Source organism: Fukomys damarensis, unplaced genomic scaffold, assembly GCF_012274545.1.
Source record: "Fukomys damarensis isolate Sample0158 unplaced genomic scaffold, DMR_v1.0_HiC HiC_scaffold_18, whole genome shotgun sequence".
NCBI lineage: Eukaryota > Metazoa > Chordata > Mammalia > Rodentia > Bathyergidae > Fukomys > Fukomys damarensis.
In genome coordinates this window covers 22833282-22856029 of record NW_022900930.1, presented here as the reverse complement: position 1 = coordinate 22856029, position 22748 = coordinate 22833282, and the positions used below count along the sequence as shown (strand labels likewise).

General features: G+C 36.2%; 1 protein-coding gene and 1 non-coding gene across 2 annotated transcripts in view; both read left to right on the top strand.

Moving 5' to 3' along the window:
• The window catches only part of Trappc11 (trafficking protein particle complex 11), a 45430-nt gene extending 22950 nt beyond the window's left edge, over window positions 1-22480 (top strand). Inside the window, exons 19-30 of the mRNA XM_010641061.3 lie at window positions 1489-1644; window positions 3663-3850; window positions 4094-4242; window positions 4401-4522; window positions 5816-5935; window positions 7217-7282; window positions 7395-7551; window positions 10464-10575; window positions 14022-14113; window positions 15678-15811; window positions 17529-17696; window positions 21710-22480. Of these exons, the coding sequence (XP_010639363.1) occupies window positions 1489-1644; window positions 3663-3850; window positions 4094-4242; window positions 4401-4522; window positions 5816-5935; window positions 7217-7282; window positions 7395-7551; window positions 10464-10575; window positions 14022-14113; window positions 15678-15811; window positions 17529-17696; window positions 21710-21754 (1509 nt within the window). The 3' untranslated portion in view covers window positions 21755-22480. The remainder of the gene's footprint in view (window positions 1-1488; window positions 1645-3662; window positions 3851-4093; window positions 4243-4400; window positions 4523-5815; window positions 5936-7216; window positions 7283-7394; window positions 7552-10463; window positions 10576-14021; window positions 14114-15677; window positions 15812-17528; window positions 17697-21709) is intronic.
• On the top strand, window positions 15029-15130 carry LOC117286819. The gene has a single exon (XR_004517919.1). It is a non-coding gene; the product is annotated as a U6 spliceosomal RNA (small nuclear RNA).
• Window positions 22481-22748: the final 268 nt, after the last annotated feature.

The window sequence follows — 22748 nt, the reverse complement described above, 5'->3', positions numbered from 1 at the left end:
GGGCAATTTTATTTATTTGTTTGTTTGTTTGTTTTATCCATCTATCTATCTATTTTGGTATCAAGGATCAAACTCGGGACCATTTTTGAGGCTGGTGGCAGAACCACTGAGCTAAATCCCCGGCCCTAGATGGCAAGTTTAGATCTAAACCTAACAGAAGTCTTCTCAGACTCACAGGACTGATTGACCTAGCAAGGCTAAGAATTAGAGTGTCAAGACAGGGACTTTAATTTTCCCTTACTATGCTGCTGTTCAATTTCTTTCCTTTTCTTTTTTCTTTTCTTTGAAGAATCATAAACTACTTCCATGTATTACCATAAAAACTACTACTGTGGTTAAAAACTAATTAAAAAAAGCTACAGTAAATGAAAAGCGTTAGTTTTAAAGATTCGATTATATTCTGAATATGTCTTATTAAAATTTAAGGTACAAATTATAAGAAAGAAAGAATGCTTCTGTTTTATAAGCATGAACTAAAAGTGAAAATTAGAGGGACTGTATAAAACTTGAATTTTATACACGAATTTTCTGTGAAGGCAAATCATTTGCTGTGACAGAAAATGGTGCTTGGAAGGCTCTTGATAGTTACCAATCAGATGAGAACAGTGATTTCTTGGACATACATGAAAGAAACTTCCATTTATTCATCTGCAAGGAGGAGTATGTGGCTCTAGGAAGGTAGATATACATTTGGTTTAGGGCCTGCTGAATTTGAGATGGTAATGGATTTGTACTAGAGAAGGATAAGATAAGCAAAGAGGATAGACTAGGATAATTGTGTGTGTGTGTGTGTGTGTGTGTGTGTGAGAGAGAGAGAGAGAGAGAGAGAGAGAGAGAGAGATTTTAGTACAAAGGTGCGGAATATATGGTAGTATATAAACTTGCCCATGAAGAGAATATAAAGAGGAAACAAGAAAAAAACAGAAAATCAAAGATTGAAATGTTTGGCACCCCTGAATTAAAGGGATAAGATGAAGAAAAGAAGCCTTTGAGGGACAACCAGGAATTAACCAAGGAGACGAGAATTAAGAGATAGTGTCACAGAAACCGTGTTGAAAAAAACAAAAACTCTTTAAGAAAAGATGTCCCAGCACTTGGGAGGCTGAAGCAGGAGGATTGCTGTGAATTCAAGGCCAGCGTGGGCTACATAGTGAATTTAAGGCTAACATATATTACAAAGTGAGACCTTGTCTCAAAACAAAAAAACAAAACAAAAAAAGAAAAGGATATGATAGGCATATCCAGTGCAACAAAGAAGAAACTTATTTCTCGCTCTACAAAAGAAATGTTTTCTGAAGTCAGACTGTGCTTAGTGAACTCTTGTTTTTTCATTTTGCAACAGAGATGTGTCTGAATTTGGCATCCAGACCTTTTGTTTTGTTAATGAACTTTGTAATCAGTAATCTCCAAGTCACTTAGCGTTAATGTTGGCAAAAACAGCTGGCATTCAATGTTGGTAAACTGATCTTCCTTCACCTTTCTTTTTAGGAGTACAACCAGTTCTGTGTAATAGAAGAAGCATCCAAAGCAAGTGAAGTTTTAGAAAACTCGACTCAAGGAAACATGTGCTTAGTTCCTGGCAAAACAAGAAAATTGTTATTTAAATTTGTTGCAAAAACTGAAGATGTGGGAAAGAAAATAGAGGTTAGTGGTGAAATTTGTTTAAAAATATTTTTAGTTACAAAAATGGCATGTTTACATAAAAAATTAAGATAGGAGTTAGGTAAAAAATGAAAATCTTCCACCTGGAAGAAACTGTTCCTAGTAACTTGGTAGATTTCCTTCCACATTTTTCTGTAAGCATATTTTTAATTTAAAATTTTGTTTTCAAATAAAAAATTTGGAATATATTATACATAATACTCCGTAGCTGGCTTTTTTGCATTTTATAATATATATTAGACATAGACATCATTTCTTGTTAGTACATAAGACCAAACTCATTTTTAATTAGATAATCAGTTGAGTTTTTTTTTTTTTGTTTTTTTTTTTAGTGCATGTTTGTAGTACCTAATGGTAACATTCATGCTGGGGAATAGATTTATGTACATAACACATCTTAAGGAGTTTTAAATGATAAATACTATGTAGTATAGCAAATTTATTTTGTATAAATATCTTTTTAGTGTTTGAACATTGCTGATTGCATATGTTTGAAGAAAAATGAAGGTAAATATTTTAAAAGACTAATTTAACACATATAATTAAAAAGCCTTTGAGAAGCATATGATAAAAGTAGTATTTTATTTGAGCATAAACTCTAGAGCCAAACTATGTGAGCTTAAATTCCCATTCTTTAGCATACACTAGCTTGTGACCTGAGCAGTTACCACTTCATGTCTGAGTGTATTCATCTGTAAAATGGGATAGTAATAGTACTTGCACCATAGGGTTTTATCAGGATTAAATCAGTTAGTATAAATTGCTTATAGTGATTAGCACACAGTAAGCATTCAGAGCTGTTTCAGTGACTTGAAAATGGTTAGATATTTTAAACTTGGGACTGTTATGAAGGTGCATGGTACATAAAGTAATATTAGTAGTTCCATAATTTCTGTGATAGTTAACTTTATTAGCCTATAAACAAGTGTTTTGTTTTGTCTGCAATACTGGGGTTTGAACCCAGGGCCTTTGCATTGAGCTACATCCCCAGCCTTTGAAACATTTTTGAGACTGGTTCTTGGTAAGTCACTAATTTGCTGAGCCTGGGGGATCTTGGGATCTTCCTGCCTTAGCCTCTCACAATGCTGTACCACAAACACACACCACCATGTCTGGCTGTTACTCATTTTAAGAAAGCCTTTCATGATTTGAACAAATCTAATAATGTGGGTTTTTTTTTTTGGTACCAGGGATCGAACTTGGTCCCTTGCACTTGCAAGGCAGGCGGTTATACCACTGAGCTAAATCCCTGGCCCCTGTATTTTATTTTTTACATGGTACTTGAGGAAACCTACTAGACATAAATCATATTTAGTAATCCTATTTTGAGTTCTTTTATTTAGGTGGAAAGCCAGATTTATTCAATTAATAGAACATTTCATTTCATATATTTTCAGTTAAAAATTTTAGAATTAGAAATCAGGTTATAAATATATCAGTGGTCATCAAAATATGCATTTCCTTCAGCATCCACTAATTGAGCATCTGTTATAACTACCGTGTCAGATGCTAACATCATTACTGTACTGTACGGTCTCTTAGGTAGAGTGATCTCTGGGTTTTTTGGGTTTTTTTTGGGGGGTACCGGGGATTGAACTCGGGTCCTTGCACTTGCAAGGCAGGCCACCGAACCGCTGAGCTAAATCCCCGGCCCCTGATCTCTGTTTTAAAACCGAAGAAGTTAAAGCCCAGTGATCAGTGTCCCAGCCAGAAAACTAACTTCTACTCTGGACCTCTAGATGAACTTTATTCAATAAGAGTTTTTGAAAAAAAAAAAAAAAAACCCAATAAGGTTTTTTGTTTGTTTGTTCGCTTGCTTTGGAGGGTATCAGGGATTGAACTCAGGACCTTGCACTTGCAAGGCAGGCGCTGTGCCACTGAGCTAAATCCCTGGCCCCTAGATGAACTTTCAATGCTAGCAGTCCTTGGTGTGGTTTTGTCGAGTGGGGATGATGACAAGGATGTGTGAGATGGCATTTCTGACAGTCTTTCTCTTTCAGATTACTTCTGTGGATCTGGTTCTGGGCAGTGAGATGGGCCGGTGTATGGTTTTGAGCTGGCAGGGAGGAGGAGGAGATGCTGCTTCCTCCCAGGAAGCCCTGCAGGCTGCGAGGTCTTTCAAAAGACGACCTAAGCTCCCTGACAGTGAAGTTCACTGGGACAGTATCATAATTCAGTCAAGCACAATGTGAGTCTATTTTGTGGGGCAGATTGTGAAAGATTTATCCTTTTTTTTTTTTTTTTAACAATACCTTAATCAGTTATTTGTCCAGGGACAGTGGTGTTTTCCTCTAGTCCTAGCCACTTGGGAAACTGAGGCAGGAGGATTGTGAGTTGAAGGCCAGCCTGGGCAGCTTGGCAAAGCTCTGTCTCAAAATAACAAGGGTTGGGGAAAAAAAAATCAGTTACTTAACTAAGGTTTCTTTTCAAGGATCATTTCCAGAGTTCCAAATATTTCTGTGCATCTGCACCATGAGCCACCTGCCCTAACAAATGAAATGTATTGTTTGGTTGTGACTGTTCAATCTCATGAGAAAACCCATATCAGAGATGTGAAGCTCACAGCTGGTTTAAAACCAGGTAAGCATTTGTTTTTAAAGTTTGATCAGTGTGCTGTGGTGTTGGCAGTACGGAGTTCCTTTAAAAGATAGTACGATATAATGTTCTTCTTATGGTGTTGATTGTTATGATGATGTTTGGATTCTGATGTCTTAAAATGTTAATTTTGACCCTTGCAGGACAGGATGCCAATTTAACTCAAAAAACTCATGTGACCCTTCACGGGACAGAACTATGCGACGAATCCTACCCAGCTTTACTCACTGATATTCCTGTCGGAGACTTATGTCCAGGGGACCAGGTGAACTTGGCCAACTGGGATTAGAGAGGAAATCAGTTGTTTGTAGTTTCAAATGTGTGGCATTTTTATTTAAGAGCATTTTATCAGCACATCGTAGGACTTAAAAAGTGACAGCTTTATTTATATTTTGCTGTCTCATATAAGGGAAACTGCAATATTTACACTTGTGTGTCTTGATCTATTTCACTTACCATTATAGTCTCAAGGTGCATCCATAAAGAGCAAAATAAAAAACAGATAATAGGAAAAAAGGAGATACATCTTTTGCAAGAGGGAAAGGGACCAAGAGATGGGACGAAGAATAGAGGAAGGGGATGAAGAAAGAATCAGAAAACGTATTCATTATGTACTACAGACATATATGAATAAAAAAAGAAAACTGAAAAAATGCAATTTAACTCATGAACATTTTATTTTAATCCATTATTTAAATATTTTTCCCCAGTGTTGGGGATTAACAGAGGGCCTCATACATATTGTTCAGCACTGTAACTGAACAATTATCTATTTCACTTACCATTATAGTCTCAAGGTGCATCCATAAAGAGCAAAATAAAAAACAGATAATAGGAAAAAAGGAGATACATCTTTTGCAAGAGGGAAAGGGACCAAGAGATGGGACGAAGAATAGAGGAAGGGGATGAACAAAGAATCAGAAAACGTATTCATTATGTACTACAGACATATATGAATAAAAAAAGAAAACTGAAAAAATGCAATTTAACTCATGAACATTTTATTTTAATCCATTATTTAAATATTTTTCCCCAGTGTTGGGGATTAACAGAGGGCCTCATACATATTGTTCAGCACTGTACTACTGAACAATATCACCAGCCCTCCTAGCCGGTTTCTCTACAAGAGACTTTGGAACAAATGAACCTAATATGGGAATTAATTGCTGCATGAAATAGCTATTATCCATAACTTAGCACATAAACCTCCCAATTTCTATTTCCAAACCGAGTACAAAAATTCTTGGGAAGTTGAGGGTAATGATTAAAGAAAGATAGATTAGGGCTAGGAACGTACAGCTCAGCGGTATGACTTTTTGCTAGGGTGCGCAGGAGCCTGGCTTCACCCCCCAGTGCGGGGGAAGACAGATTAGCGGTGACCCCTCTCTTACGCCTTGGCAGTGTGTTCAGGTTCTCCATGGTGGGAGCCTGCGTTAGATTAGTTACACTGTAAAAGCCTATAAAGTTGGTGTGGTAAACTGTAAAAGTTGGGGACCTTGTCTTAGAGTACATATCAGGGGGAATGAATGTAAAATTATAACACTTCACTTTGTTACAGCTGGAAAAAAAAATATATGTTCGCTGTGGAACCGTGGGCTCAAGAATGTTTCTTGTGTATGTTTCTTATCTGATCAATACCACTGTTGAAGAAAAAGAAATTATTTGCAGATGCCACAAGGTAGTTTTTTTTGTAGCTACTTCATGAACCATCATGTCTGGCACATTCCTCTGTTTTATATTTTATTTAATATCTTCTTGGTTGTGACAGTAGTGTTGTCTCAGGATTTTCTTAGGAATTGTCCAAAGCCCAGTAGAGAAAAAGGCCAACTAGCAACTTGGGATTTTATTCTGTGGTTATTGTACAGATTGTGGGCCATCGGCTGTTTATAAGTCATTGAGATAGAAAAAAATGCCAAACAGTAAGCAGTATTTTCCAACTGAGAGAGAGACACATTTTTTTACTATCAAAAATTTTACGTAGCCTGTTATAATACAGGACCAAGATAATGAATTAGGAGATAAGACTGCAGTCTCAGCACATTTATGTGTTATCTCATTTAATGCTCATGTCAACCCTATGAGGGTCTTGAAACTGAGATTTAAAGAGTCCGCATGATTCCCCTAAGTCACAGTGCTATTGCAGTGTTGGAGGTCACACTGCTTGTCCCAGCTGGGGTCAGAGACTGGCTTTCTGGCAACACAGCCTGAGCTTTTATCCATTGTAATCTTCTTCAGGGTTTCTCATCAACAGTGTGTGTTTATGTTTTGAAAGCTATAATAACCCCATGTTTTTCAGTAGGCTCTTTTAGAGAGAGAGAGAGGAGGTGTAGCATGTTGGTTACAGGTAGAATTCCAGATTCAATAAAGTTTCTGCTTGTTTCACTTACTTTAGCCATGTGACCTCCTCACCTTAAAGTGACAGTCATACTAGCACCTGTTTCCTTGAGTGATTATGACCATTAAATAACACACAGACAGTGATTATAACACTGCCTGTCTGTCACATTACCTTTTTATTGTTATTTTTTTTACAATTATTTTAGTCATCTTGAGTCAAGGTGAGGTAAGGAACTTGCACAAGAGGAAAGCCCAGATCCAGGCTTGGCACCATCAGCCTTGTGGCCTTAGGCAAGTCACTTTATTTTGCTTAACACTTGGTGGCTCTCCTGTAAAGTGGTGATGTTTTCTGCCCTGCCCTCTTTATAAGTTCCTGCAATAATGAAGGTGGAAAAAAGCACTTTTCAGGTTGAATTGTTATGAAACATAGGTGATTTATTAGAAATAATAGGCCTGTCTCCATAGACTTTCTAAATATTACCTAAGAGAAAAACCTTTGCTTCTAATTATAGAACTTACTGGTTACTTACAGATTGTATTTTGTATGCCTTCTTTTTAAAACTATTTATATAAGAAAAGATTTAGAAAATCCATTAGACGTGCCCTTTATGTTTTCTGGCAGGATGAAACGGTGACAATAGAAACTGTCTTTCCATTTGATGTTGCAGTCAAATTTGTTTCTACAAAGGTATGTTCCTGTGATGCATACTGGCAATCACCAGTATGTTCTAGAAAACAACAGGAAACGTGAAGTGGATCAACACAATTCCTGACAGACCTTGTCTCTCCCTTGGTGACAGTTTGAGCATCTGGAAAGGGTCTATGCTGATATCCCCTTTCTGCTGATGACTGACCTGCTGAGCGCCTCACCGTGGGCCCTCACCATCGTGTCTAGTGAGCTGCAGCTCGCTTCGTCCATGGTGGCGGTGGATCAGCTGGAGTCACAGTTGGACAAAGGTGACACTTTGGGTCATCCCCACGTACATAGTGGAAAGAGTGTGTGTGTGTGTGTGTGTGTGTGTGTGTGTGTGAGCTAACAGTGTAAGAGTTAACTTTTTACTAAAAGGAAGTTGGGAGTTATATTCATAAAAGCAAATATATTTAAAATTAAAGTTGAATAACTATCCTTTACTGTTTGCTGCAGTATACCTTATTAATTTTAAAAAGTTTAATGCATTTAAATTTATTTTTTCTTAGTACATGTTTGCAGTACATATTGGTGACATTCCTTGTGAGGAGTTGGTACATGTGCATATTATAATTCTCTTCTCATCTCCCACCCTCCACTCTTATCTCTTGATGCCCTTTCCATAAGAAAGACCTTTCTTCCTACTTCCTATTAGCTATCCTTTATTTTGCTTTTATTTATAATTTGGATTTCTCATATAAGAGAAATAATGTGATATTTAAGCTTGTGTATCTGACTTAAAGTTACTGTTTGAAGGTACATCCATTTTCCTGCAAATAACTCGTGTATCCTTCTTTATGACACAGTACTACTCTGTTGTGTGTAAATACCAGATTTTCTTTATCCATTTATTTGTTAATGGACATACAGGCTTCTAAAATGTAGCTATTATGAATTGTGCTGAAAAACATAGATATGCATGTATCACGATGATATGATGTCTTCGCATCTTTATGGAAGGTACTTAGAAGGAAAATAGCTGGTCAAATGGAATTTTTAGTTTTAGTTTTGTGAGGAATCTGTACTGATTATAGTGATTCTACCAGTTTACATTCACATCAACAAAATGTAATAAGGTCTTTTTTCCCCCCACAACCTCTCCAGCATTTGTTACTATTTGATTTCTTGATGATAGCCATTCTTTCTGATAAGTTGGAATCTCAGTGTTGTTTTAATTTGCATTCCTTTAATGCCAGAGATGTTGAACACTTCATGTATTTATAGACTATTTTCATGTCTTCTGAAAAGTATTCCTTTCTGTTGCCCATTTTTTGATTGGGCCATGGTGTTTTATATGTTCTTCTAGTGTAACACTTGCTCTATTTTATTTACTTGTATTTACTTACAAATATGACTCCTTTAATAGGCTTTGGTCCTTTAGAACCAGAGCTGTCTGGAATCATCCTGATTTTGTCAGCATCACCTAACAGATGTTTATTATATTGAGGAATAATCTCTAATTTGAACCATTAGTGTATTGAGATGAAACTAGGAGAGAAAGCAGGGTACCAGGACAACCAATGCTGGTGCAACTGATAAAGGCACACTGGCTGACCAGTCCCAGGCCCTGACTTTTACTAGCAATCAATTGGGTTAAAAGCAAGCTACACGTTGTTTCTATGGAAATTAATGTAAACTACTCTCATAAAGGACAAAACAAAGCATTCTTGAATTAAGAGCGGAATAGACATAATATGTGGTTGTAATTAGAACACTGTCCTTCTAGTCAGGAGGTTTTAGTTGTGGGAACAGAATTTGGGTGTGAGTTACTCAGACCTTGGCACATAGTCTTCAGCCAGACTTATTTCACAAAACAAGCCCATTGTGGGATTAACTCTTTACAGCCTGCTTTGGGCATAATCAATATTATGGCCTTCTGCACATTATGATCATTTTGATTAACTTAGAATATAAAGAGGACAGTGGTAGAATTTATGAATGGTTCAGGTTTTTTAAAAAAGCTGTCTCCAAAGGTTTGATGCATTTTTAAATTTCTGAGCAACAGTGTCATTTTTTAGAAACATACTTGGGAACATCAGGCAGCACTTAAAGTTACCCTTGGGGACCAGTTGAAACAAAAATCACAGGCACAAAGCATAAAAATGTGAACAACATGGTCTGAAATAGCAAAAAACATTTTCATACATAAGAGCTGAAAGAGGAAAGCATAGTGTCACCTTGCCCCACCTCAGCTGGCAGTGGGTGTACCGGTGGCTTTTTTTTTTTTTTTTTTTTCTTTGCAAATTGATTTTTTTTTCCTTTTTCCTGTGGATTGTTATCTATCCACATTAAAACCTCCATTGACCAATCCGTTTCACTGGAAAACCCTCAGAATAACAGCATAATGTTTAGGGATGTTGTTGTTATCTCAGTTTCACTCGGATTTGCTAAAATTAGCTTTAGATAGGCAGCATTGCCCCATTACATTTAAAGGGGTGACAGTGTGGGTTGTGAGGGCTTGAAAGACAGAGATGACTGGTTCAGTGAGTACTCACCTTGTCATCTAGGAGTTTACTGTAAATTTGATAAAAAGGAAAGCTTTCTTGCAAAGCAGAGAATAGCCATATTTGGTAATAATGCACGATGATGGTATTTCCATTTGGGTGGTGTCAGTAGTATGCATTTACTCAGAAATAGCCAGAACATGGAATCACATTTGAGTGCTTGAAGAGTAACTAAAGAGAGGCCGAGGTAGGGGGATTGTAAGGTCAACCCAGCTTGTGCTACTTAGCTACTTAGCAAGACCCTGCCTCAAAATATGAAAAGACTGGCAGGCAGCTCATTCAATCCCCAGTACCATAAAACAAAACAAATCAAACAACAGTAACTGAAATTTTCTTTTTTCTACCCGAAAATGTTTTCTTTAGAGACATGAAATAATTTGGAAAAAGAAAAAGAGTCATCATAAAATATTCTATATCCAGGCTCTTCTTACTCATTAGTTTTAGTGGGACTTTGTCACAGACACACAAATGCCTCCCTGGTTTTTATTATAATGGTATATTGAGATTGCCACAATACTGGACTTTCTGACTTTGAAAAGTCATGTAACATCTCCAAGCCTTACTTTCAAGTCCTTATAAATATTTAATTGGTAGGTAGTCCTTCTTTGTCACAGTACTTCAATATGAAATACACAATATGAAATGATTACATAAGATTATAAAGATTCTTCTTGTAGTTGTCTTACAGACTGGAGAGAGTGCAAGTGAATGCTTTTGTCTTCAGTGCCCATCTGGTGGAAATGTTGAAGGTGGTGTAGCAACTGGACATTATATTATCTCATGGAAGAGGTAACAGTTATATCAACCCTCTTTTTCAGTGCCTTTGTTGTTCTGATGCATACCTTATCACTTGCCACAGTCATTTATCTTTCTGAAGAGCAGAAATCGCATGAATATGACTGATGAGGTATAGAAACACAAAGATAAAAAGGAAAACGTAGCTTGTATTTGTCACAACTAATGACTTATATGCTAATGAAGTTTAGCTGAACTGAATCTGAAGCTAGGACTCTCGATAAACATGAAGTGAAACTGTTCCTCATTTGTAGTCAATAGAATTGTCTACCTAGAAAACCCAAGGGCATCAAGAATTTTGGCAAGTTTGGTGGATAGCACATCAGTATACCAAAATCAATTGCATTTCTGTACGTCAGAAATAAGCCCCTAGACAATGTACTTTTAAAGTAGGTATTATTTAGATACCAGCTACAGTTTGAGGTATCTAGAAATATTCCTAATAGAAGACTTACATTGCCTTTATGAAGAAAATTATAAAACTTTAAAACATTAAAGGAGACCTAAATAGATAGGAAAAATGCACAATGGTCTTGTTTGTGTAAGATTTAAATTATTCTATAAGTTGGATGAAGTTCCTTTAATAGAAATTCCTTTTTCATTTTTGTGTAACCTGATACTCAATTCATATGAAAAGCCACAAAATCTGAAATTGTGAAGACATTCCAGAAAAAATAGGCAAATCATACTTGTTCTTTAGAGTGCAAGACTTATTGTAAAACTGTAGTAGTCAGCACTACAGTATTGGCTCAGTGATATATAAACAAGCTAACATGATAAAAGAGAGTCTAGAAATAGATTTGTAGATCCACACATACATTAAACTGATATTTTACAGTAGTAGCATTGCTGATCAGTAGAAAAAGGATGAACTGTTCTGTCACCAGTGACAGTCAATTGGCTATCCATTTGTGAAGAAAATTGAATCTCTATTGTATATTATATATAAAAATTCATTCCAGGTGTATTTGAAGATCTAATTGTAAAAGGCAAAACTTTATTACTTTTAGTATGAAATATAAAATAGTTGCTTTATGACTTTGGAGTAGGGAAGAATTTCTAAAGGCACACAAAATACAAATCTTTCAAATTGACTAATTTGGTTTATTGAGTTTTTTATTTCACTAAAACATACCATAAAATCAAAATGCAAACTTGGAAAAGATGTTTGCAACATGTGTAAATGAAAAAGATTAATAGTCATTTCAACTAAAAATCATAAAGACAAGTTACGTATCAGAAAGTTGAGCAGAATACCTAAGTAGGCAGCTTAAATAGAGGAAACCAGGTTACCAGTAAACATGTGGAGAGTGACAAGCTTATTAGTAATTGGAGAAGGACAAAATCACACTTGAGATTCACACCCTGCCAGTGTGGAAAGAGGAAAAGATTTAACAATACCAAGTTTGTAAAAAATGTGAAATATAAATTAGAACAAATGGTTTGGATTAAATACATGAAGCAGTGCTGGATAAAACTGAGGATGCCTGTAGTCCTGCTGACCTAGAAGTCTCAAACACGTATACAAAGGGTATGAATGTTTATAGCAACAATGATTACAATAGCAGAAAAGAAAATTACACACCTTTCAACAGGAAAATAGACAGATCATGGCACATTCATACACTGTAATACAATTTTCAGTGAGAAAGAATGAACTACTTTATGCCTGCCAACATCTTAATGTAAAAATGAACAAAGAGAGCTACAGATGAAAATAGGAAGAAGTTGCATTTATAAAACACTGAAGAACACATAAGACGTACTATATATTTCTTTAGATTACATACATAATTTGAAAAGTGTGAAGGCTTGAGTGGGAATAGTAGATTCCAAATTCAGGATAGTGGTTGTTATCTCTAGTGGTGAGGGTAGAAAAATGCTAGCAGAAAATGCTGTGCAGGAAGATTCAACTATACTTTAATATTTTCTTTTTTAAACTGAGGGATAGATATTTCATGTGTTCCTCTTTTGTATGGCTCAATTATTTTCACAAGTTTTACAATTGAATAAAATATTGCTCAAGTGAAAAGGTACTGGAGTAGGAGTCATCATAAGGATATGTTTTATACAATTCAGAGTAATGAGAGTTTTATACAGTTTAGAGTAATGAAAGTAGTCGCTGTCATGGAAAGGTTATGAATTATCCAAACTGAATCATAAACTTTTAAGCCTAAAAAAATATCAGAAACTTCAAAGTAAGTTCAGAAAGTCCCCTTTCAAGCCTTCAAAAAATGTTTAGTAGATGTAATTCCCTTACATTGTTCACTATTATTGTCATTTTATGAACTGTATGTAAAACATGGAGCGTGAAGGCTAGTTCTCTAGTGGCTCTTGGCCAGGGATCAAACTTGGGCCCTTGCACTTGCAATGCAGGCGGCAAAACTCCTGGGCCATATCCCCGGCCCCTCTCCTGGCTCTTTTAATGAAAAACTCTGATGCTAAGGACTGACAAAGATCAGAGATAAAAAGAAAGCTATAAATTAGCAGCTCTAAACTTTGTGGCCTCAGACCTGTATGCTTTGAAAAATCATTGAGTACCCTCAGGAGCTGTATGTGTTAACCATATCAGAATGTAAAGCTGAATTTTTAAAAACTGATAATAGAGAAATATGTAATTTTATTAAGAAATTTAAAAATCCAATTTTTCTTTTTCCTATTTCTGAATTTATTATACTCCTGTTTAGTTTCATGTATATACTTATGAGTTAAAGCATCATTTCAAAGGAACTGCTTAATTATCCCATCATGCTACCATAACATTATGAAGATATGCTTATTTATTATTGATAAGGGCTTAGATACTTGGTCTGTAGATACTTTTGCTCAGTAGTGGTTTGCACAGAATGTCAGCTCTTCACCCTCTAGATGAAGAGTTCTCCTAAGGAATTAGATAGCTGCCAGCCACCCCTGTGTTTCCACCCTGAATATAAATATTGAACAGTTTCATAATGTTACTTTATTTCAGTAAATAGGAGAATACCAGTCTTTTTTCTGGTAATAAAATCTCTTTAATTCTTCGGTTTCCACTCTGTACTTGTCGTTAGAGCAGTGCCCTCTGAAGGGGTATGAGGCCTTCTGTGAAGCCTCCTGCGTGAGATGAAGAGTTTGTGTAGTGGTGTAATCACCACACTGCTTCCTGGACAGAGCAAGGCCTGAGCATGCTTTGCGATTAACAGTCTGACATGACTCCTGCCTCTCCCCACTGGCAACAGACCACAGCCCTGAGTTGTAACATTTGTTCATAAAAAACACTCAAAACAAAATTGGGATTCTAAAAGCTCTTGCTGCACAAAACTACTTTCATTAAGGAAGTTTTGAAGATGGATGAATAATTTGTATTTCCTTTCAAACTATATGGTAAACATATATATTCCCTGTATTTGATCAATTCACTGTACATCAAATGTCAATTTATGAGATGACCTTTTCTGCCTTAGGACTTCAGCCATGGAAATCCTCCCTGTCATCAGTACAGTCATCACACTGCCACATGTGATTGCAGAAAATATCCCTCTCCACGTGAATGCAGGTAGCAGGAATTCCAGTTTAACCTGATTTAAAAAATTCAGGAATAATGCATGTTATAGCTCCCAAGATTTTAGTAAACATTTCTACTGCAAAATATTTCCAACATTTATAAGTAGATTATGACCAGTCTTGTTTAGTCTCTATCTCTACATGTTCGTTTTTCCCCTATTATTTTGAAACAAATAACAGGGGTCATTTTATTCATAAAAATTGTAGTTTGCTTCTTTATAAATAATGGCTTTTTGGTTTTTGGTGGTTTTTTTTTTTTGTACCAGGGATCGAACTCGGGCCTTTGCACTTGTGATGCATGTGGCAGAACCACTGAGCCAAATGCCTGGCCCAAATAATCGCTTTTTATCAATATAATTATAATTATAATGCCATTATTATAATCTTAAAAGTTAGCAATAAATTCTTAATATTAGATTTTATTGTTGAAAATTTTTTAGTTAACTCAAATGTTTTTCATTGTAGGGTCTTTATATTGTAACTTATGACTAATTCTCATGCTATCCATCTATATCATAGGTGATTGCCTCTCCTTTAACCCTCCTCTTCCTTCCATTGTTTACCCCCCTTCTCCAGTATTACTTTCTCTACCACTTCTTTGTTTTTTTCTTTTTTCCCTTTCTCCCTCTCTTCCTTGATTGTTGAAGAAGCCAAGTCATTTGTCCAGTAGAGCTTCCCACAGCTTGATTTTTGCATGATATATTTTTAAATAAATAGTCTGCCCATTAAATCAATAATCTGCAGGCCTGGTCAGAGTCAGGTCTAAGGTTTTGGCAAGAATACATCATAGTTTATGGAATGAGTTCCCACTGGGAAGCATGTTATTACTACCTGTGTGTCAGGCCTTTCCTTTATCAACTGCTTGGTTACCCTGATACCTAGAAGAACTGTGTACAGTATATCGTATTTGCTTCAGTAGCAGATATGCTTAAATTGGAAAGACATGGAGAAAATTAGCATGGCCCCTGTACAAGGATAACACACGTATCCTGAAGCATTCCATGTTTTGATTTTGTGTGTGTGTGCGTGTGTGTGTGTGTGTGTGTGTGTGTGGTACTGGGGATCAAACTCAGGACCTTGCACTTGCGAGGCAGGTGTGGCACTACTGAGCTAAATCCCCAGCCCAACATTCCATGTTTTTGTATCCCAGGAAAAGTAAAATGGCAGAACCGTAAAAAACATACCCACAAACAACCTCTGTGTGTAAATGGACAGATGAATGAAAGTTTATGGTTTTACTAAAACACAGTTTTTAATTATTGCAGTGGTAGGAAACATGACTAATATTTGGGAAATTATTTGTAGATTTAAAAAAAAATATTTGTAAATTATAATTCAGTTCCGGATAGCCAAACCCTAAGTGAATCTTTTTTTAGAAGACTTATTTTCTTAGCCTGCTTCATCATTGTCCTGTAGCTATTCTCCAGTCAAAAGTTTTTCTTACCTGGCAAGAAAACAGTGATAGCATTCATTTAAGACTCACTTAAAAAAACCACATAAATATAAACAAGCCCCGTTTGTTTAATGAAGAGCAATGTGTTATATTTCTACTATAGATCTGCCATCGTTTGGCCGGGTGAGAGAATCACTGCCTGTCAAGTATCACCTACAGAATAAGACTAACTTAGTTCAGGATGTGGAAGTTTCTGTGGAACCCAGTGATGCCTTCATGTTTTCAGGCCTTAAACAGGTACAGGTCCCTCTTTCCTGGTGTTGCTTGTGTGGACACAAACGTGTGCCTAGGAAATGGAGAGCTGCACATTTCGTTTTTATAAATGAACTGTTTAAGCCAGACAGTGGGCCCTAATGTTTGAAAAAAGTGAATCTATATTTGATAATAGTGAACTTTTAAGCACTTGTAAAGGTTTAAGTTCAACTTCTTATAGAGGTGCGGGTTCCCCTTTTTACATTATCAGAATGAGGCAAATTCTTTCTCCATGTAGAACAAAAGTTCACATTTCCTTGAACTATATTGTTAGAATTCTTGAAAAACTTAAATTTCTGCTTAATTTGTATGTATGTTTTGATTTAAGGCTAGGACGCTGGACTAAACCAACATTAAAAACTTGTTTTTCTTCTGAGCTGTCCATGAAATCACATAGAAATTTTAATCTTACTTGTTTGGTGTGTTTAGATATAATTTGGAAATTTTGATCTTACTTAGACTTGTTTGATTCGTTGATTTATTTATTTTTCCCATTAAGTTCATTGGTACATTTAAAGCAAACAATACAGTTACATTTATCATTGGGATCTTGCACCTTTAAGTGGTATGTCTTGATTCTTGTTTTTTCTCCACACCCCTGCCCTCCCTTCCCTTCACCCCCTTCACCCTTCCCTATTTACAAAGACTTAGTTTCCATTTTTTCCTGTGTACATTTAGATACAGTTTTGTTACATTTAAAGATAAAGTATCCAGTTTTCTTTTTTTTAATGTGTTCTTCAGTCAAATTAAGTGGAAAATTTTATCAGGTTTTGAGATGAGTAAATGTAACAAGCAAAATCCTACTCTAGTGAGAGTCCTGTCTTCTACTGTCAGAGTGATGACACACCCCTCAATTGTCTCTTAATGCCTTTTGTTAATAAGGGCATAGTTATAATTACAGGAACAAACATGTCTTAACATCTAGAGTATCCACCCTGACTAATCAGCTTTTCTCTGCTTTTTCTGAGTTCTGTGTTATATACAAAATAGAATTATATATGAATTGTGCTTATAGAATACTATTTTAAATTCATGACATAGTATTAATCTTACCAGCTATAGAATATTGTTACATCTATATTATTCCTGATACATCCTGTACATATATGTACTGATTTCTCATTTACAAATGCATAAGCTTTTCTTGAATGTCATGATCTTTCCAAGTATTTACATAAAAATAGCAAATATAAAGACACCAAAATCTTAGATGCTTGTATCCTTTTCTTTCTTAAAGAATTTCAAACATGCTTTTCTTTTCCCCTTGAAGTTATTTACCTTAACAGAATAGTAAAATTCCTAAAAAGGAAATACTAGAAACAACTAGTTTGTATTATGTTGGCATGGTATCTACAAATAGACACTTCTAAAGAAATTATTCTCTAACATGCTGTGAGCATGAAATCTGCCTGGTCCTTAGACCACAGAAAATGGTAACCTGACTGGTGTTCTCATTCTTCAGCCGGGGATAAGCTGCCTTTCAGATCTTGGTTGAAACTGAGAAATCATGCATATATTCTTTCTCTACTCCCTGTCTGTCTTGCCCTATCCTCAGACTAATTCTTCAGCTCTAATTCTGTCTTGGAGGATGGAAGAGGAAGATCTGGTGGTCTGTCTTTTGTAAAGGATGGAGGGGTAGCAACTTATGAGTACTGCAAGTATGTGTATTTGATTCTCTTTCTCTGTATTTTTTTATGAATAGATTCGACTACGTATTCTACCTGGCACTGAACAGGAAATGTTATATAATTTCTATCCTCTAATGGCCGGATACCAGCCACTGCCCTCTCTCAACATCAACTTGCTTAGGTTTCCTAACTTCACAAACCAGCTGCTGAGGCATTTTATACCCACCAGTATTTTTGTAAAGGTAAGATTTAGAAATTTTCTGCTTTTAAATTCACTGTCTTAAAAGCACACGGAAAGACTTTTTTTCATGTGAATTTCATTGAGCAGTATTTTGAGGCTAGTAATGATAGTTTGACTTTTATTATATTAACTTGGCAATATTGCTGTTCATTCCCATAAATTACTATTATTTTATAGACTCTTATTTCGAAGATAATTAATGGTTTATCCGTAGGGTATCCTTGAATATGCTTTCTTTTTAGTATAGTAATAATATGTTTTAAAATTGTAGAATATTAAGCTAGGTGTGGTGAATATAACCCTAGAACTCTGCAAGACTGAAGCAGGAAGATTGCAAGTTCAAACTCAGCTTAAGCGACTCCCTGAGACCCAATGTCCAAATAAAAAAATAAAAAGAGGGCTAAAGATGGAGCTCAGCACAGAGGCCCTGGGTTCAGTCCCTAGTATCACACACACACCCCCAAGCCACCAAAAGAATGAATTGTAGAATGTAACTAGTTTTTAATTAAACGGGTTAACTTTTTCATACTGGATTTGGGTCTCTCATGACATGATGGTCAGAAACTATACTCTGGTTTAGTTTTTTGACTTCTAAAGAATTCTACAATTTCTAGGTTCCTGCAATAAAAGAGTATGTAGGATGGTCCTAGTCAAGTATGAGAGAGAGAGTATTGGGCAGACAAGTGTTTAACTGAGCTTGTCATCACATCTGATTTTCCTCTGTGACCGCATTTATACGACTCTATGTGGCTTCTTTTTTTGTGTGCTGGGAATTAAACTGGGGACCTTGTGCTTGTGAGGCATGCGGCAGAACCACTGAGCTAAATCCCTAGCCCTGGCTTCTTTTTTTAATACCCTCTTTTAGAATGATTGCAGTACTTGCTGCTTCCTTTTCTGAGTCTTATTTGAGTTTTAGGGAACTTTTCTTATTTATATAATCCAGGATTTGGTAAACTAAAAGTTAATCTGTGTTTATATATTCACCACCCTCTTCCTTGCTTTTATCTTTCCAGACTTATATAGTACTTTTTCACCTACCAAACAAAATTGCTTTATTAATCCTTCCAAGCTCTTGTCACACACACTTTGAAGTTGTGAAAGAAAAGTCTCTATTTTGGATGTCCTCAGATTTCAGCAGTAGCATTTTATTTTTTTAAATATAGCAAAGCATTTGTTGGTACATTTTAGGCACACATGATGATAACACTCATGGGGAATTTGCACTGTACGTGGTGTAGCCCGCCCCTTTTTTCCCATGCCCCATCCTCCCCTCCCTATGTACAAAAGCTTTGTTTTCATTTTTTTCTTCTATTTTCACTTTTTTTTTCTTATCCCTTCCTTCCTTTCTCCCTCCCTCCTCTCTTGTTTCTCTTCCCATTTGAACATTTTCTTCCCAATATCTTTTATACATTTTAGCCCTTATTTCCACCTTTGGTTTCTCATACAGGTAAAACAATGTGGTATTTAAGCATCTGTGTCTAGTTTATTTTACTAAGGAGTATATTCTCAAGATCTACCCATTTAGCTATAAATGTTTGAAGCTCATTCTTCTTTATGGCAGAGTAGTGCTCCATTGTGTAAAAAAACCACATCTTCTTTATCCATTTGTCAGTTGATGGGTATTTGGGCTGTTTCCAAGATTCAGCTGTTAAGCAGTAGCATTTTAAACACTGACCTGATCATGTTGTAAAGACACCTCTATCTCTTCCTCACTTACGTGCATGTCCCTCTGCAGGAGCAAGGTCCTGTGGCCAAATGGGAGGGAGGCAGTGGAAGATTGGTCTCTCATTCCTTTCAGCTATTTGACTTTTGAAGTTTGATATTCCTCAACTCAGACATAATAGTTTAGTCATTGTGGAACTGTTAATTATCACCCAGACGTGATCATGTTCTAGTTTTACTGGGATAGCTTGAGACACTAAAATTAATTATACTGAGAAATAGATTTTGGTTCCATCATTTAATCTCTTTCATTCTCTAAAGTACTTAGTCCACCCAAATCGAATCTCAGTTAATGCATGCCATTTCAGTTTTTGTATTTTCTCTCAGGGTACTCTTCTTTGGGGGTAATGTTTAAATTTATAAGGAAAGGTACCAGAAAATACATATATAAGTTTTAGCATAAGTAACATACTATTTTCTAACTTACACGATCTCAAATACAACTCCACCATCATTTTGCTGCCAAAAATATGGACTGGAGTCCTCAGAGCTTATTTTTGTAACTTGCGAAAACTTAAAAAAAAAAAACTTATCATTCCGTAGTATATACATATTGCAAAACACATTGTATAAAAGAAATGTTTTGTCAACTTAAAAAAGAAATCAACCTGTCATACTACAGTGACTGAAGATTACCCTTTCTTACTAAACAATCACTGACTAAAATTTTACATCCTTGAACACCTTTGTGTAACTTTCGAATTGTTCTCTCCAATGTAGTAGCCCGTAGCCACTATTGAGATTGAAATTAAAATTAGTTGAAATTGAATTGAATAGAAAAATCACTTGGTTGTGTTAGCCACAGTTCATGTGCTTAGTAACTCAGTGTGATCGGTGGCTGCCATATTAGTGTTATCCTAGAGCAAAGGTGCCAAACCTATGGCAGTGTGCCTCAGCAGGAAGTTTGTGTCATTGAAAGCTCTAAAAGGATCACCATCATTGTCCTACAGCAAGCATAGATCAATATTTTCTTCCTTTGAATAATTCTAATTCTATGATGTGCTTATCTTCTGTCCCTGCTTGTAAACCTATGGCAAGGATTTAACCAGGGGGAGCCATTATTTTGTTTCTAAAACTGAGCAACTTCTATCAGTAAAAAAGATTATGTGAAGAATAAAAGTAAAGACTAAGAACCTGTTCTTCTGCTTATTCCCTTCCCACTTGGAATGTTAGAGTGCTATACCTGTGTGTACATGTCATCTGTACATACACATATGCATACGTACGTACATGTACTCACTGCCTTTGGGCATCCTTTGGGAACTGTGTCTCAAGCAAAACAAATGGCTTTTTCTTTTTTTTTGAGACAGGGTCTTGCTATGTAGTTCAGTCTGGCTTTGAACTCAGTATGTATCCCAGGCTGGCCTTGAACCCATGGCAATCTTCCTACCTCGGCTGGCCAAGTGCTGAAATTACAGGTGTGTGCCACCACACTGGCTGGCTTGTGATGTTAAAGTTATGACAGTGTTCAGTTGCATTTCCTGGTTACTATCTCTCCTGCTTTTCCCTGTACAGGTCTGCTATTGTATATCTGTATGATACAATTACTTGCAAAAATTCTCTTGGTTACAAGATAACTCTCTGAGATCTTGTTAACCTATCAGAAAGAAATATTACAGCCAAAAACAGTTCCATCAGTCCCTATTGGTTGAAAAAAAGTCACAATAGATTTTAGCATTGACTTTCCTGAGGTGATGATCTGAATTTTGTACAGCCAGCAGCCACAAAGAAAGGGGAATTTTTATTTTTTTTCTGCTGCTTCTGTCCTTACAGTATGCACTCTAGTGGTCATTGCAAATCAGTTTTTTCTCAAACAGGATATTAGAAGATCTAGAATCCCCCAAAGAAGCTTGTCTGTCAGCTTAGGTTTTGGCCCTACTCAAACTTCAGATGAAGGAGGGCCCTGCGCAAGAGAGAGAATAAAGCTTTCTCAGGCAAGAGTGGTAACCAGGTTCCGTGTGTTTTTGCCATCAGTGAGGATTGGCAGGAGCTGCTGGAACACAGGCGGGAAGGAAGCCTCATCTGCAGTGAATCCAGTGTGGGAACCCACGGTTGGCTGGTGATGTCTGCCTCTGCCTCTGGGGCAGTGCCGGCCTTTGCAGTTACCACTCTGGGTTCAAATTAAGAAAGAAGATGGGGTAAAAAAGAGAATAACAGTTTTTACCTGGATGTTGTATACATTTATTCTGTTCTTTTAAAATAGTTTTAGGAATTTCAGAATCCTTTCAATTGATGGAGATTTTCTTGTCACTATTTACTTTGTAATCCAATTTTGCTTTTTCCACTTTAAAGCCACAGGGTCGACTGGCAGATGATACCTCTATTGCTGCTGCGTGATGTTCAAGGCCAGCTCTTGACTATTCTTACAGAGGAGCAAGGCAGAGCTTTTATAAGTGTTTCATTGTGTCGTGTAGCTTTCTATTTTGAACGGATGTCATGCCAACTATTCAGAGGAGTTTATGCTAAAATATTATGAAAATCATCCTCTCCTGTAATTTCTCTAATAAAGATTTGAAACCTATCAGTGCAGCATGAAAGTATGTCAGACCATTGTTACTATTGAAAGTCATTTTCTGAATAATCAATAATAGTGATTTGTATGTAAGTAGCAGAGGGAAATTAAGCATCCCAAATATTTCTGGACCGAGAGAGGAGAAAGCACCAGTCTCTGCACAGGTGAAGTTCTGAATCCCTTCCAAGTCTCCTACAGAGATGGCCCAACTGGGGACAACCTATCCGTGTGTGTTCAGAATCCACATGCTGGGGCACACCCAGATGTGTGCATACCCAGATGTGTGCCTGATGTTGAAAACCCCCAGAAAGTTGTAATGAAAAGGATTTAGTTAGAAAGTGTCTGAATGTTTTTGTTTGCTCTCAGAAAGTGTGAATGTGGATCATTTATGAACCAGGTTTGTATTTTTGAAAGGGTAGAAATGTGAGAATCTTATTATTAGCATAATTTTCTAAATAAAAGTTCTGTAAAATGAGCTCTCAATTATGCAGTTTCAAAAGAACTATCTAAAACTCTTGAAAATTAATATAAATACAAATCATAGGGTGAAATTTTTGTTAAAATGTCTTAATTTAAAATTTCCCAATTTATCGGACATTTTTCTATTTAAAAAGTGTTGTAAAAAGTGTTGTAAAAAAGAAACAGTGATGTAAATAAATACCTTTTAAATATATTTGTATATATATTTTAATTATTTTGAGCATGTTTCATTTAAGCTTCTCAAAGCAGTTATTACCAAGAACATAGTTACATGAGATAAACTGAAGAGGATAGGATCGAGAAGCCAGACACAGTGGTGCATGCCTGTAATCCCAGCAC